The 17320-nt window shown below is 33.4% G+C and overlaps 1 protein-coding gene across 1 annotated transcript in view; it reads left to right on the plus strand.

Moving 5' to 3' along the window:
• The window catches only part of LOC143660039 (uncharacterized), a 141288-nt gene extending 124215 nt beyond the window's left edge, over nt 1-17073 (plus strand). The window contains exons 3-5 of the mRNA XM_077133385.1: nt 9053-9179; nt 9438-9533; nt 14872-17073. Coding sequence (XP_076989500.1) covers nt 9053-9179; nt 9438-9533; nt 14872-16694 — 2046 coding nt within the window. The 3' untranslated portion in view covers nt 16695-17073. The remainder of the gene's footprint in view (nt 1-9052; nt 9180-9437; nt 9534-14871) is intronic.
• The last annotated feature ends 247 nt before the right edge of the window (nt 17074-17320 follow it).

A 17320-nucleotide genomic window follows, 5' to 3' on the forward strand; every position in this document is an offset into this window, starting at 1 on the left:
GGGATATGTGTAGAAGTGGAATTGCTGAACCATTTGATACTTCCATATTTAATTTTCTGAGAAAACACCAAACTGTGTTTCGTAGCAGCTGTACCATTTTACATTCCCACCAACACTTGTCATTTTCCGTTGCTTTAGTAATAGCCATCCTTGGGTGTGGGAAGTGGTATTTCATTGTGCTTTTGATTTTCATTTGCCTAATGGCTAATTATGTTGAGTATTTTTTTATGTGCTTATTAGCCATTTTTATACCTTCTTTGAAGATATGTATATTCAAGTCATTTGTCTATTTTTTATTTGGTGGTTTGTCTTTGTTGTTACTTTGTAGTAGTTTTTTAAATATATATTCTGGATTTTAAACCCTTATTAGATTTATGGTTTCCAAGTATTTTCTCCCATTTTTTAGGAGTCCTTTTATTTCTTGATATACAAAGGCTTTTAATTTTTATAAAGTCCAATTTATTTTATCTTTTGTTTTTCATGTTGTTCTAGTTTGCTAGCTGTCAGAATACAATATACCAGAAACGAATGGCTTTTAAAAGGGGAATTTAATAAGTTGCCAGTTTACAGTTCTAAGGCCAAGAAAATGTCCCAATTAAAACAGGTCAATAGAAATGTACAATCTAAGGCATCCAGGGAAAGATAACCTTGGTTCAAGAAGGCCGACGAAGTTCAGAGTTTCTCTTTTAAGTGAAAGGCACATGGCAAACACAGTCATAGTTTCTCTCTCATCTGAAAAGGCACATAGTGAACATGGCATCATCTGCTACTTTTCTCTCCTGGCTTCCTGTTTCATGAAGCTCCCTGGGAGGTATTTTCTGTCTTCATCTCCAAAGCGCTGGCTAATAGACTCTCTGTTTCATGATGCTGCAGCATTCTCTGCTCTCTCTGAATCTCTCTTTCTCCAAAATGTTTCCTCTTTTATAAGATTCCAGTAAACTAATTAAGACCCACCCAAAAGGGTGGGGACACACATCCACCTAACCTATCTTAACAACCACTCTTGATTAAATCACATCTCCGGGGATATGATCTAATTACAGTTTCAAGCAAACAATACAAATAGGGGTTAGAAGAAATGACTGCCTTTACAAATTGGGATTAGGATGAAAACATGGCTTTTCTAGGGTACATACATCATTTCAAACCAGCACACATGTTTTTAATGTAAAACATAAGAATTTGTTCCCCAATAGAAATTCTTGAAGATATTCCCCTGTGTTTACTTTTAAGAGTTTTACAGGTTTATAGGGAATATTTAGGTCATTGATCCATTTTGAGAAATTTTTGTATAAAAAGTGGGTCTACTTCCTGGCAATGTGGGACAAAGATCCTGGAATGAGCTGAGACTCAGCATCAAAGGACTGAGAAAAACCCTAGAATGAACTGAGAATTAACATCAAGAGACTGAAAGAACTTTCTCGACCAAAAGGGGGAAGAGTATAATGAGGCAAAGTGTCAATGGCTGAGAGAGTCCAAACAGAGTCGAGAGGTTATTCTGGAGGTTATTCTTACACATTAAATAGATATCACCTTGTTGTTCAAGATGTAGTGGAGAGGCTGGAGGGAATTCCCTGAAAATGTAGTGCTGTGTTCCAGTAGCCATGTTTCTTGATGATGATTGAACAATGATATAGCTTTCACAATGAGACTCTGTGAATGTGAAAACCTTATGTCTGATGCTCCTTTTAGCTACTATATCAACAGAAGAGTAGAACATATGGAATAAAAATAAATAACAGGGGGAACAGTTGTTAAAATAAATTCAGTTTGAAATAGTGGTAAATGAAAGCGAGGGGTAAGGGGTATGGTACATATAGTTTTTTTCTCTATTATCATTGTATTTCTTTTTCTGTTGTCTTTTTATTTCTTTTTCTAAATCAATGCAAATGTACTAAGAAATGATGAATATGCAACTATGTGATGATATTAAGGATTAATGATTATATATGTAGAATGGAATGATTTCTAAATGTTTTGTTTGTTAATTTTTTTAATTAATAAAAAAGTTAAAAAAAAAAAAAAAGAAAGAATTGAGAGGGACTTGAATAGGCAATTGCACACCTATATTCATGGCAGCATTATTCACAATTGCAAAAAGACAGCGGCAACCCAAGTGTTCATCAAGCTATGAATGGATAAACAAAACATGGTATATACATACAATGGCTTCAAATTCAGCTGTAAAAAGAAATGAAGTTCTGATATATGTGACAACATGAAAGAACTTTAAAGATATATTGACTGAAATAAGCCAGACACAAAAGGACAAATATTTGATGATCTCACTTACATGAAATAACTAGAAAATGGAAATTCATTAAGTCAGAAACCAGAATACAGGTTGGCCAGGCCAGAGTAGGGGCAGAGAATGCAGACTAATCAGTACAAAGTTTCTGTTTGGGGAGATGGAAAAGTTTTGGTAATGGATAGTGGTGAAAACAGCACAACATAGTGATCATATTAACACCACCGAATTGTATATTTGAAAGTGGTTAAAAGGGGAAATTCTAAGTTGTATGCATATGTTACCAGAATAAAATTTTTTTAAAATGTGAAACTGAAGGTAATGTAAACTATGGACTGTATTTAATAGTATAATAATAATATTGCTTCATCAGTTGTAGCAAAGTTACCATAATGATGCAAGGTTTTAATAATAGGGAAAACTCTGTGTGTGTATTTGGGAGAAGCATATGGAAACTCTGTTTTCTCCATGATTTTTCTGTAAACTTACAACTTCTCTAACAAAAAATATCACATTATAATGTATATTAAATTCCATGAGAATACATATGAAGAAACAGAAGGTAACTGAATTTTCCTTCCTTATTCAAGAATAAACTCATGAGAAAAGGTAAAATAAAAAAAAAAGTGGGTCTACTTTATTATTTGCATGTGGACAACCACTTTTCCCTGCACCAATTGTTGATGAGCCTGTTTTTCCCCACTGAATAGCTTCACCCTCTTATAATTTGGGGGCCATCGATTTGTGGGTATAGTTCTGGACTCTCAATTCATTCCATTAGTCTATATGTCTGTCCTCATGCCAGTACCATACTCTTTTGATTGCTGTGGCTTTGTAATAAATTTTGAAATTGGGAAGTGTGATATCTCCAATTTTGTTCATTGTGATTGTTATGGGTTTTGGGGGCCCTTTCAATTTTATGAGTTTGATAATTGACTTTTCAATTTCTGCCAAGATTCTGATCAATATTGCATCGAATTTATAAAATCATTTTAGGTAATATTGGCATCAGTGGTGGTTTAAAGCAGTATATACCCCAGAAAAAACATTCTTAAATTTAATCCATTCCTGTGGATATGGACTCATTTTAAGTAGGACCTTTTGATGAGGCTTATTCAGTTAAGGTGTGACCCACCTCAATCATGATGGATCTTATTCCTATTACTGGCATCCTTTATAAACAGAATGGGGAGAGGAAGAAGGGAGGGTGTATGCATGCACACATACTACAGAAGCCATAAGCTGGAAGCAACGAAGCCCAGAAGAGTAGAGAGAGACCAGCAGATGTTATCATGTGAGGAGCCAAGGATTGCTGGTAGCTAGTCTTCAGAAAGAAAGAATGGCCTTGGTGATGCCATACTTGAACATTTCCTCAGCCTCAAAACCAAGCTAATAAATTCCGTTGTTCAAGCTAAACCTTTCATGGTATTTTCTTTAAGCTGCCTAGGAAAATAAAACAGCGTCATAATAATATAAAGTCTTCCAAACATGAAAGCAAGATGTCTTATATTTATTGAGGGCTTGAATTTCTTTCAGCAACAATTTTGTAGTTTTCCATTTACAAGTCTTTTGCATCCTTGGCTAAATATTTCTGTAAATATTTTATTCATTTAGGTGCTTTTATGAATGGAATTGTTTTCTTGTTTTCCTTTTTGTACTGTTTGTTGCTGATATATAGACACAACTGATTTGTGCAGGCTTATCTAATTCCTCTACTTTGCTAAATCCACTTATTAAGTCAAATGGATTTCTTCTTCATTTCCAATTTGGAATTTCTTTTTCTTGCCTAATTTCCTTTTCTTGACTAATTGCCTTGGCTAGAACTTCTGGTACAATGTTGAATACCAATATTGAAAGCAGCCATCCTTGTTTTCTTCCTGATCTTAGAGGAAAGATTTCAGTCTTTCACCACTGAGAATGACAACAGCTGTAGGGCTTATTTGCCTTTTATCAAGCTGAGGAAGATCCCTTATTTTCCTAGTCTTCTGAGAATTTTTATCATGAAAGGTCCTGAACTTTTTAAATGCCTTTTCTGCATCCATTGAGATGATACTTGGTTTATTATGCTTTATTCTATTAATGTGGTATATTGTATTGATTGATTTTCTTATGTTGAACCCATCCTTGATTTTTTGGATAAATCCCACTTGATCGTGTTGTGTAAGCCTTTTATTTGTGCTGTTGGACTGGGTTTACTAGTATCTTATTGAGGGTTTTTGCATACTAGTCATAAGAGATATAAGTCTATAAGTTTCTTTTCTCGTATTATCTTTAACTGATTTTGTCATTGGGGTGCTGATGGCTTCATAGAATGAACTAGAAAGTTGTTCCCTTTTCTCAGTTTTTTGGAAGAGTTTGAGAAAAATTGATGTTAATTCTCTTTTGAATGTTTGGTAAAATTCACCACCGAAGCCATCTGGTCCTGGACTTTTCTTTGTTGGGAGGTTTTTTATCACTGATTCAATCTGTATTTGTTATGGACTGTTGACTATTTCTATGGACTATTTCTTCTTGAGATAATTATCTTGAGATTTAGATAATTGGTGAGTTTCTTGGAATTTTTCCATTTCATGTAGGTTATCTAATTTGTTGGCACACAGTTGTTCTTCATATCCTTTTGTTGTGTCTATACTGTGAATAATAATGTTCTCCCTTTTATTTCTCTTTTAGTTATTTGTGTCTTCTCTCTTTTTTTTTCTTTTCCAGTCTAGCTAAAGGTCATTTTTTTTTTCCACATGGGCAGTCACTGGAAATCGAACCCAGGTCTCTGGCATGGCAGGCGAGAATTCTGTTACTGAGCCACCGTCGCACTGCCCAAGGTCAATTTTATTGATCTTTTTGAAGAACCAACTTTTGGTTTCATTGAGTTGATTATCTTTCTACTCCATATTTCGTTTATCTCTGCTCTTTATTACTTCATTCCTTCTGCTCATTTTGGGTTTAACTTGGTCTTCTTTTCCTAGTTCCTGTAGATGTGAGCTTAGATTATTGATTGAAGATTTGTCTTCTTTTATAATGTTAGCATTACAGCTGTAAGTTTTCCTATGAATACTAACTTTGTTGCAACTTTATATGTTGTGTTTCTGTTTTCATTTGTCTCAAGATATTTTCTAATGTTCCTTAGGATTTCCTTCTTTGAACTATTAGTTAAGAGTGTAGTGTTTAATTTCCATGATTTTTGAAATTTCCATTTCTCCCTATATTATTTCTAACTTCATTCCATAGTGGTCAGAGAGGAGACTTTGTATGATTTCTTTTTTTTTTTTTCAAATTTATTGAGACTTCTCTTTTCCCCTAATGTGTTTTATACTGGATAATGTTCCTTGTACACTTGAGATGGATGTATATTCTGCTGTTGTTGGCCAAATTATTAATATATCATTTAAGTCTAGTTGTTGAAGTCCTTTCTTTCCTAAATAATGTTCTGTCTAGATTTTCTACCCATTATTGAAAATGGTATATTGAGATCTCCTACTGTTAACGTAGAATCATCTATTTTTCCAGCAATCTGTCATTGTTGGTATATTTTGGGGACTCCATTGTTCAGTGCATATATATTTATAATTGTTATATCTTCTTGATGAATTGGCTTTTGTCAGCATTTAGTGCCTTTATTTGTCCCTTGTTTTTTTTTCTTAAAGTCAAAAATTAGTATTAGTATTTGATAGTAATATAGATACCACACTTCTCTTTTGGTTACTGTCTGCATAGAAAATTTTTTCCACATTTTTTTCAACCAATTTGAGACTTTGGACTTAAGGTGAATCTCTTGTAAACAGTATACAATTGGGTCATGCTTTTTTATCCATTATACAAATCTCTGCCAGTTGATTGCAGGGTTTAATCCATCCACATTAAAGTAACTTTTGATAATTCAGCTTTTACCATTTTGCTCTTTATTTTTTTAAAATCTTAATCCCTTTTGTCCCTTATTTCTTCCAGTACTACCCCATTTTGTATTTACTTGCTTTTGTATTAAACTATTTGCATCCCTTTTCATTTCTTTCTTTGCATATATCTCAGATATTTCCTTTGTATTAAAACCATGGGACTTAAATTTAACATCCTAAGTCTCATTTTATTTGATACCAACTTACTTCAATAGTATACACAAACTGTTCCTTTATCCCTTTGTCACTTCTTTATGTTGTTCGTGAAACAGATTTCATTTTTATGCATTGTATATTCAAAATCATAGATTTACTATTACTTTTTAAGCATTTGCATTTTAGACCCTTTAAGAAATAAAAAGTGGAATTACAGACCAAAAATACAATAGTACTGACATTTGTATTTACCCACGTAGTCACCTTTACCATATATCTTTAATTCTTAAAGCATTGAGCTCCTTGGTAGTCCGTTTCATTCAGCCTGAAGAAATTTTTTTCGAAATTTCTCGTAAGACATATCTGTGGGGATGAACTCCCTCAGCTTTTATCTAAGTATTTCTTAATCTCTCTCTTATTTTGGAAGGACAGTTTTGTCAGATATAGAATTCTTAGTTGGAAATGTTTTTCTTTCAGCTCTTTAAATATGTTATCCAACTGCTTTCTCTCCTCCTCTGTTTATGTTGAGAAATTAGCACTTAATCTTATTGAGGCTCTCTTGTATGTGAGGATTTGCTTTTTCTTGCTCCTTTCAGGATTCTTTGTCTTTTCCATTTGACAGTTTGATTGTCTCAGTGTAGTTCTCTTTGAGTTTACCTGGTTGTAGTTCCTTGAGCTCCTTTCATATGTATATTCATGTCTTTTAAGTTTGGGAAGTTTTCACCCATTGTTTCTTCAAATATTCTTTCTACCTCTTCTATTTTTCTTTTTCTTTTTCCTCTGGACTCCCATAAACTCATGCTGATATTCTTAATGTATCTACAAGTATCTTAAGCTCTTGCTCACATTTCTTCATTTTTTTTTCTTTCTGTTCCTCAGACTGGATAATTTTGATTGTCCTATCTTTGAGTTTGCTGATGCTTTTGCTGGCTCTAATCTGTTACTGAATCCCTATAGGGAAGTTTTCATTTCAATTACTGTGGTTTTCATCTTCACTATTCCTTTGAATTTCTCTCTTTATTGAAACTCTCTTTTGCTTAGATATAGTTTTAAGTTTTTTCCTTTAGTTCTCTATGTTCTTCTTTAGCTCCTTCAACATATTTAAGACAGTATTTTAAAAGTTGTTGTGGCATATTGAAATATGGACTTCCTTATTAATGGTTTTTATTGTTTTATTTTATTCCCTTGAATAGGCTATCATTTTCTGTTCATGTTTACTTCATTATTTTTTGCTGCAGAGTAGACATTTGAATATTTTAATATGTTACCATTGGGATTTACTCACTGAAGCATCTGTTCTTAAGTTGTATCGAACTAGTGTTATGACAGAGATTTCCTTGAATGGCAGGAGCTAACCAAAAAGAAAAAAATAAACCCACAATTTCCAGTTTTTGCAAATTAACTTTGTGCATGTACACTCCTAGAGCACTAAGTTTTACAGTGAGCTAAAAGACTAGGTTAAGGAGAAAGCTTTAGGTCCTCTCTGGTCTGTTTTGAGCATGTACCTTGCCCTGTGTATGCACATTTGTGCTTGTGAATTCCCTCATTTACATTGATCTCCAAATGTCACTCTTCCTCCAGAAAATTCAATCTCCTCCCAGTCCCAGGCACTATATTGTATGTTCTAACACCAGTAAACTGCTTCAGGCAGCTACAGTTTGTTTTCTTACGGTATTTAAGCTTCACTGCAAGATGTTTCTATGTCCAGAGGAAGTTGTAGGGCCTCCAAGGCAGGTAGTTGTGTTGGTTTAGTCTTTCAGGCTGCCACCAGACATATTGATCCAGACATACAAACTCCTCTAGATGCACATAAAAGTTATTCTACTCCCTCAAGAACCAGGACCTAGGACTCTCACAGGAAGCATGGGTTCGCTGTGCACTGAGCTGAGAAAGGGGTAGGGGAAGTATGCACTTTTTCTTCTGTTTTAAAGTTGCCTTTCTCTTGATTTATTACTAAACCAGTTACTAAAATCCTTTGACTGTTTCTGGAGCTCTGGCAAAGATAGCCTGCCAGTTTTTGCTTGTTCAAAATTTGGTAGGGGGATGGATCCTTCTTGCCAATATCACCCTCTTTAGCTTTCTTTATAAAGGTTTCTAATCTTTCTGGTTCTAATTCTAGTTCTGATGGTTAAAAATTCTTTATGTGGGAATATTTGTTTGTTTGTGTATATAGAATTCTGTCTGTGGCCACTTTTATTTTCAATATACACAAGCTGATTCAGCAATTACATTCTGTTTTCATAGCTGTAGATACCTACTCTAGGCCAATGATTAGTTAATCCTCATTGCCATTCTAGGTTTCTCCTGACCTCATGAACGTTATGTTCAGGTACAAAATCAATAGGTGTCTCCAGCTGAATGTCTTACTATACCTGGATCAAATTGTACATATCATCCACTCCTTGCTTCTGATTCTATCCAAATCCTGCTTTCATTTTTTCCTGCTTCAATCACAGACACCTAGTTAAGTCTCCAACCAGTGAACTCAAGTAAATTTTATTTTTCTATTTTTTTCATTCACTATAAATTGGTACCCAAAAGCTCCTTTTTAACCAAGGTAGTTATTAATGATATATAACTGCTGAATAAATGAATGAACATAAACTTACAAGATGATGCTAATATAATTTTTTTTTCTCTTAGAAAATAAATATAGGTCAAGTTTTTTACAACCTCTTACTTCTGAGTTCTTCAGAACAAGGTTCAATATGTTTTCTAAGATGGATGGCTCAGATTGAGTAGGAGTGTGTTGTTACAGGAAACAGTGACATTCAAAGATGTGGCTATTGACTTCACCCAGGAGGAGTGGCAGCAATTGGATCCTGCTCAGAGGAATCTGTACCGAAATGTGATGCTAGAAAACTATAACAACTTAATCACAGTGGGTAAGCTCAATTTCTCAGGTAACTTTTCCAATATTTCTGAAATGTGTAGAACCTTTAAATTTTAAAAGTTTGGTCTTGTGATGCCTTTGCTCAAGAAATGTCATCCTTAGTTACATTTCAGGGAGCCAGCATCCCCTCAGAAGATGCACTTTTCTCATACTCCTGAAAGCCTGATTTGCCTAGTTCCAGCCTCAATTGTCAAGTGGTTCTTTGTTCCCAATATTTCTACCCAAATCTTGTGTCCTTTCTCTTTGACAGGTTTTCCATTCACCAAACCTGATGTGATTTTCAAGTTGGAGCAAGAAGAAGAACCATGGGTGGTGGAAGAAAAAGTGATAAGAAGACACTGTCCAGGTCAGTGAGAGGGAACCATTAGTGACACTTAGTGTAAATTCTTTATAAATCTAAGTTGTATGTGGTGTAAATTCTTTATAAACCTAAGTTGTTATTTCTAGATACTGTTCTTACTGTCTCTATTCAGAACTTACACTGGTTGGCCTTCTACCTGTATGCTAGGCACTAACTTTTCCTAATTCATTTCCAACCTTACTTTGATAATCATTCTGACTATTATTATCATCTTCAGTCTCTTTTCCTACCTTTTACATAAGATTATTTCATCTTGCATTCAGATTTGTAGTTAGTTCGAATAAGCCTGCTGACATTCGTGGTCCTTTGCTGTTTTCTCTTCTTCCATGTAAATGTCTTAGTATTGCATTTTATATGCATAGTAAACCTTCCCACTGTATTCTTAGACTTTGCTTACAGTTCAGTAATGATCACCACTCTTTTACTTCAATAAAAGTTTGAAAGTCAGTGCTGCTTTTTTCTTAATTCCCATATTCCATTTACCAAACCTGTATATGTACTTGCAAATGTGAGATGTGTATAAATATGCATATACATATAAACACATATCTGTACTCATACACTTATATTGATACACATACATAATTTGCATTTATATTTAGTTGATAAAGAATTGGAATGATGGGTCAAAGGATAGGTATAGTTCTAATTTGATAGACATTGTCAAGTCTTTTTAGCCTTCTAAGGAGATTTTACCAATTTGTATTTCTGCCTTCAGAGACTATTAGCATCTAAAAAATTTTTGCAAATCTGATATGTGAATATTGGTTATTGTAGTTTGAATTTGCATTGCCTTTATTATGAGTGAAAGCAAGAATCTTTTCATATGTTTAAAATCTATATTTCTTTTATTTGTTGAATTCTTTTTTTGTCCTTTTTATTTTGTTAAGTTAATTTGTATGAACTCTTAACATATTAAGGTGATTAGTCCATTGTCTGTCATTTGTTTTTCCAGTATTTTTTTCCCAATTGGTCATTCCGCTTTGAAGTGTTTTTTCCACCTTGGCTTTTCTTAATGTTCAAAATAACACAATGAATCAAAATAACAATATTTTTTATAGGGAGATTATCATATGATTTTTTCCTTTTATGTATTTGAATGAATTATGTTTACATATTCCTTAACAATGATTATCCTCACATTTCTGCTATGAACCTAAATAACTATTCTAACTTTTTCTGGCTTTGATGTCATTGTTATGTTGGTTTCATGAATAGAATTTGGGAACTTTTCTTCATATTCTGGAATACTTACATTGCACTGGTGTTTTGGCAGATCTTGAACTATCTAGAGGGAAACTTCTTTGACAATTATTTTCATTGTTACTTTTATAACTGTTCTATTTAGACACTTTTGTCTCCTTTGGCATTAGTTTTTGATAATGGGCTGTATTTTCCAGAAAATTATTCCATTTAATCAAGATTTTCAAATTAATTTTCCCAGAATTGAACAAAATAATTTCTATAAATATTTAAATTTTTTCTGTGTCTGTAAAAATTTACCACATGTTGTTTTACAGTCCTCTAATATATTTAACAATTTGCTTTGTTTTCAGATCTGTTGGTACAGAATTGTTCTTAGTATTCCCTTCTTATTATATCTTCCATTAGTTTTGCAAAATTCTCAGCCTATATCTCATCAAACACCACTGCTCCTTCATTCTGTCTACACTCTACTTCTGGTTGGGATTCCTTTTAGATAGGCCAGATGTTCTCATTTTCCCCACTCCATATCTCTTTCATTTCTTTTGCTATTTTTCACTTGTCTTTCTTTGTTGGCTTCTGTGTAGTTACTTTAGATACATCTTCCAGTGTACTAATTCTCACCCCAACTGTATTTATTCATGTTTAACTCATCCACTTTTTAAATGCAGTTTTATTGAGATATATTCATACACCATACAAGCCATTCAAAGTATACAACCAATGGCTTTTACAGTATCATCACAGAGTTGTGCATTCATCACCACAATTTTAGAACATTTTCATTACTCAAAAAAAAAAAAGGAAATCAAACCCAAAACCTCCTATACTTCATACTCACCCCATCATTGACCCCTAGCATTGGTATGGTACATTTGTTACTGTTGATGAAAGAATATTAAAATATTACTGTTGACTGTAGTCCATAGTTTGCAATAGATGCATTTTCCCCATATACCATTCTCTTATTAACTCCTTGTAATAATTTTATATATTTATTCTAGTTCATGGAAGAACAGTCAGTGACTGTGACTGTTAATCAGTCATTGTCTATGATAAGATTTACTCTGTTACACAGCCCCAGGCTTTAATCTCTGACTTTCCTTCTGGTGGCATATATAACTCTGAACTTCCCCTATCAACCACATTCATACACCATTCAGCACTGTTAATCATACTCACAATACTTCTCTTTCCAACTGTTTATTCATCATCCACTTAAGAAAATAATTCAATAATTGTATTTCTAGAATTATTTTTCTTTTTTTGTTTTCAAATTTTTCTGATGCTTCTCAATAATTTCTTGTGGCTTGTTCAGCTTTGTGTTTTTATCCTTTGCTTCTTAAAATATCTATACATAGTTCTTCTATATTCTGTATTTGATGCTTCTAGTATTTTAAGTCCTGGATATAAATTTATTTCTTGCTTGTGCTGACTCTCAATGATCATACTTGCTTTCTCATATGCTTGATGATTGCTGATTGTGAATTCAGTTTTTTCCTGATTTGTGAGAATCCCTTTGTCTAAAATTGGGATTGTTTTCTTCTGAGGATGATTTGCATGTACTTCTGGAGATGTACTATCAAGTGAAAATCTGGCTTTTTTTTCTTCCTCACTTCATTCTCAGCCTAGTAGAGAGAGAGGAAAAAAAAAACCCTATTTCCCCATTTCAGAGCTAAAGAGAAACAGGAGACTGAATGACTCACCATTTAGCATGTAAACTTTCACTTATTGTCCCTGTGTTAGAGCCAGTTCTTTTCCCTGTATTCCTCTACCTGATGTTCCCGGCTCCAGAGCCTCTCTTTGCCATTTGTCCAGAGAGTAATCACCCATCTCTTATAGGATAGTGGAGTAGGCACCTTATTGCACAATGCAGATATTTAACTGCTTACCATATAGGCATCCTATCAGTCCTCTTGCTTTTAGGCCCTCCACTCATTCCCACCTTTCATGGAACATGTTTTCTCTCATTCCTGAGATTTTCTTTTGTTATGCAGTATTAATTGGGTTGTTGCTCTTTTGGCCTCTTCCTCTGCAGGCACTTAAGTTTCAGCTTTCTCCATTCTGCTGTTGGTTAACAATTCTTCATCTTCTTTCCAACTGCTAAAAGTATCTTTACATCTATAATCCATTTTTTCTCTTCTTTTGTGTTCTTTATTTTTTGTTAGTTATTCCTTTTTATTTCTTTATCTCATATTAGTGTAGTTTTGGGTGGGATCAGAGATCAACTCAGGTATTTATCATACCATACTTAACCTCAGTTTCTCACTTTCTTTTCTCCTGTTCTCACTATCATTACTACTTACTCAGTCATCATAAGTGGGCTCTTCCAGTTTTGTTCCAGTCTTTTCATCAGTTTACTTTTCTACTGTTTATGCTCATTTTATCGATTCCTGCAGTACTCAGAATAATTTTATTTATTATAAATTATTTTTACTATTTTGAATACATAATACATGCTCATAGTATAAAATTTTTTAAGGACAGAGGAATTATATATTAGAAAGTAATTCTTTCCCTTACCCACTTCTCCTCTCAGGAAGCAACCTCTACTATCATTTTCTTTTGAGCCATTACTTGCATTTTCAAACATTTTTCTTGAAAACACCTTAAATTAATAGGTCAGCTTCTTCATAATTCTCATTTTACACTGTTATAGCTTCTTCTCCAAAAATGCAATATACCTTTCCATTTGTTGAAGTCTTTGTGTGTATGGCAAGAGCATTTTAGTGTTTTCTTCTTATACTTTTTGGTATTTCTTATTAAAGTTCTTCTATATTTTTCATATTTTTGTTGCCATTGTGGGTATAGTCTTTTCTTTTGTTATATTTTCTTAATAGTTGTATTTGTATATATGAGGTTTATCAAACCTGTATGTTAATATGCAGATGGTAAATCTGAATTTTCCAGGTGACTCTTGATTTTCAAGGTAAACAATTTTTTTGTTGACAAATAACATTAATTTTAACTTTCCTTTCCAAATTTTCATACTTCTGATTTCTTTCTCTTGTGTGGTTGCACCTCCCAATACTCCAATAATGGTAATAGTACTCATCATTTTTTTTTCCTGAATTTAATGTGAAGGCTGGTTATTTAAGCATAATACTGATGTTTGCTTTGTACTATACTTTTTCTCAAGTTAAATAAGAATCCAACCATTCCTATCTTATGAAGGGTTTTTATGGAAAATTGATGGTAAATTTTATTTGACATATTTTCAGTATCTATGGAAATAAATTATCATTTGATTTTTCACTTTTGACTTAATAATTTATTTACTAATAGTAATAGATTTCCTGACATTGAACCATACTTGTATTCCTGGAAAGTATCTACTCAGGCATGATGTATTTTATATTTAATGTGCTTCTGAGTTACTTTTTTTTTTTTTTTTTTTTTTTTTTTTTATAGCTCAGATGCAGCTTCATTCAGTATTTTAACATGATTACTTTACAATTAGGTATTATTGTGCTGTCCATTTTTGAGTTTTTGTATCTAGTCCTGTTGCACAATCTGTATCCCTTCAGCTTCAATTACCCATTGTCTTACCCTGTTTCTAACTCCTGCTGAACTCTGTTACCAATGACATATTTCAAGTTTATTCTCGAATGTCCGCTGAGTTACTTTTATATAGAATTTTTATATTAGTATTCACAAATGAAGTTAGAGTTTACAGTTTGCTGTTATGGTACATCATCTTTGTCATATCGGTATTAATTATTATGTTTGTTTTGCAAACAGAGAATTGGGAATTCTCTTATTTCCTTTTGTAATGTTTTGCACAGCAATGGTGGTGTCTCTTAAATATCAGAATTCCCCTGTGAATCTCTCTTGATCTAATGGGGTTTTTTGTTTTGTTTTATTTTATAGGGTGTTTTTCATGGTTTTCCTTTTTTTCATGGAAATTGGTCTACATCTTCTAGACTCAGTTTTGGTCATTTGCATTTTACAGAAAATTATTTCCTTTCCTGGAGTGTCCTTCTCAAAGCCTATAAAATAGGAATTTTATGCACTTGGAATGGGAGAGTAGGACTAAAACCAAGAACCCATCCCATAATAATATATTTTTAAAATGTTCTTGATATTAAAAAAATTCATAAGTGATATTTATTTGTTTTAGGAGAAGTATGGGGAATTGATGAGCATCAGAAAAACCAGGAAAGACTTTTAAGGCAAATTGAAGATAAATTCAAGGAAACACTGACTGAGGAAAAAGTCAATGAATGTCATAAGAAATCTGCAAATACATTTCCTCTGAACTCTGACTTTGTTCCTTCCAGACACAACTTCTATGAATATGACTTATTTGGAAAGTGTTCAGAATATAACTTAGACTGTTATTGTAATAAGAGATGCTATATGAGAAAGGATTTTTATAAACATAATGATCCTGGGAAATCATCTTGCAATAGTTCATTCCATCTTGTAGTAACCCCATTTAAGTGTAATCATTGTGGGAAAGGCTTCAATCAGACATTAGACCTTATCAGACACCTGAGAATTCATACTGGAGAGAAACCCTATGAATGTAATAAATGTAGAAAAGCCTTCAGTCACAAGGAAAAACTCATTAAACATCATAAAATTCATAGTAGGGAGCTGTCTTATGAATGTAATGAATGTGGGAAAGTTTTTATTAAAATGTCAAATCTCATTAGGCATCACAGAATTCATACTGGGGAGAAACCGTATGCATGTAAAGAATGTGGAAAATCCTTCAGCCAGAAATCAAATCTTATTGATCATGAAAAAATTCATACTGGAGAGAAACCTTATGAATGTAGTGAATGTGGGAAAACATTCAGCCAGAAGCAAAGCCTCATTGCACATCAGAAAGTCCATACTGGGGAGAAACCTTATGCTTGTAATGAATGTGGGAAAGCCTTCCCTCGAATTGCATCCCTTGCTCTTCATATGAGAAGTCATTCAGGAGAAAAACCTTACAAATGTGACAAATGTGGAAAAGCCTTCTCTCAGTTTTCAATGCTTATTATACATGTGAGAATTCATACAGGTGAGAAACCTTATGAGTGTAATGAGTGTGGAAAAGCCTTCTCCCAAAGCTCAGCCCTTACTGTACATATGCGAAGTCATACTGGTGAGAAACCCTATGAATGTAAAGAATGTAGGAAGGCTTTTAGCCACAAAAAAAACTTTATTACACACCAGAAAATTCATACAAGGGAAAAGCCTTATGAATGTAAGGAATGTGGGAAAGCTTTCATTCAGATGTCAAATCTTGTAAGACATCAGAGAATTCATACTGGAGAAAAACCTTATATATGTAAAGAGTGTGGCAAAGCCTTTAGCCAGAAATCAAATCTCATTGCTCACGAGAAAATTCATTCTGGAGAGAAGCCCTATGAATGTAATGAATGTGGTAAAGCCTTCAGCCAAAAGCAAAACTTTATCACACATCAGAAAGTTCACACTGGAGAGAAACCTTATGATTGTAATGAATGTGGGAAAGCCTTCTCTCAAATTGCTTCTCTTACTCTTCATCTGAGAAGTCACACAGGGGAAAAGCCTTATGAATGTGATAAATGTGGGAAAGCCTTCTCTCAGTGTTCATTGCTTAATTTACATATGAGAAGTCATACAGGTGAGAAGCCCTATGTATGTAATGAATGTGGAAAAGCATTCTCTCAAAGAACTTCCCTTATTGTGCACATGAGAGGTCATACAGGTGAGAAACCTTATGAGTGTAATAAGTGTGGCAAGGCTTTCTCCCAAAGCTCATCTCTTACTATACATATACGAGGTCATACAGGTGAGAAACCCTTTGACTGTAGTAAGTGTGGAAAAGCCTTCTCTCAAATCTCATCTCTTACTCTACATATGAGAAAACATACAGGTGAGAAGCCTTATCATTGTAACGAATGTGGCAAGGCTTTCAGCCAAAAGTCACACCTTGTTAGACACCAGAGAATTCATACACATTAGAAACCTTAGGAATTTTGTGAATGTGAGAAACCTTCAGGAGGAATTAACACCTCATTGCACATCACATAATTGATTTTAGAATAGAAAATTATGAACATGAAAAAGCCTTCTGAGTAGCCACAAACTTATGCAACATCAGAAAATTCATACCAAGGTGACACAATTTTATTACAATGAAAAGTTAGTCATCAAAAACCTGCATTCTACATCTTACTTGCTGATAAAGTTTAATCAGCATTCTCATTAAAATATGAAATGATATATGATGTCAGCACTACTTGTCAACATAATTCTTGAGCTCCTAGCCAGTATATTGAGCAAGAAAAAAAAGATTGGAAAAAAAAAACCCTGAGGATTTATATACAAAATTATAAAACATGTTGAAGGTCACAAAAAGGCATCTGAAAAATGAAAAGAAATATCATCTCTGAAAAGACATGATATAAAACCATGAGTTCTCACCCAACTCTCTTAAGTTTAATGTATTTTGATTGAAAAGTTTAACAAGTTAACATTTTTTAAGAACTTGAAAAGCTGATTCAAATTTTATCTGACACAAGTAAAGGAGCACAAATAGCTGCAACAATTTTTAAAAAAACAAAACATATAGAGAAGACCCACTCTGC

Source organism: Tamandua tetradactyla, chromosome 16 (assembly GCF_023851605.1).
Source record: "Tamandua tetradactyla isolate mTamTet1 chromosome 16, mTamTet1.pri, whole genome shotgun sequence".
In the NCBI taxonomy this organism is placed as follows: domain Eukaryota; kingdom Metazoa; phylum Chordata; class Mammalia; order Pilosa; family Myrmecophagidae; genus Tamandua; species Tamandua tetradactyla.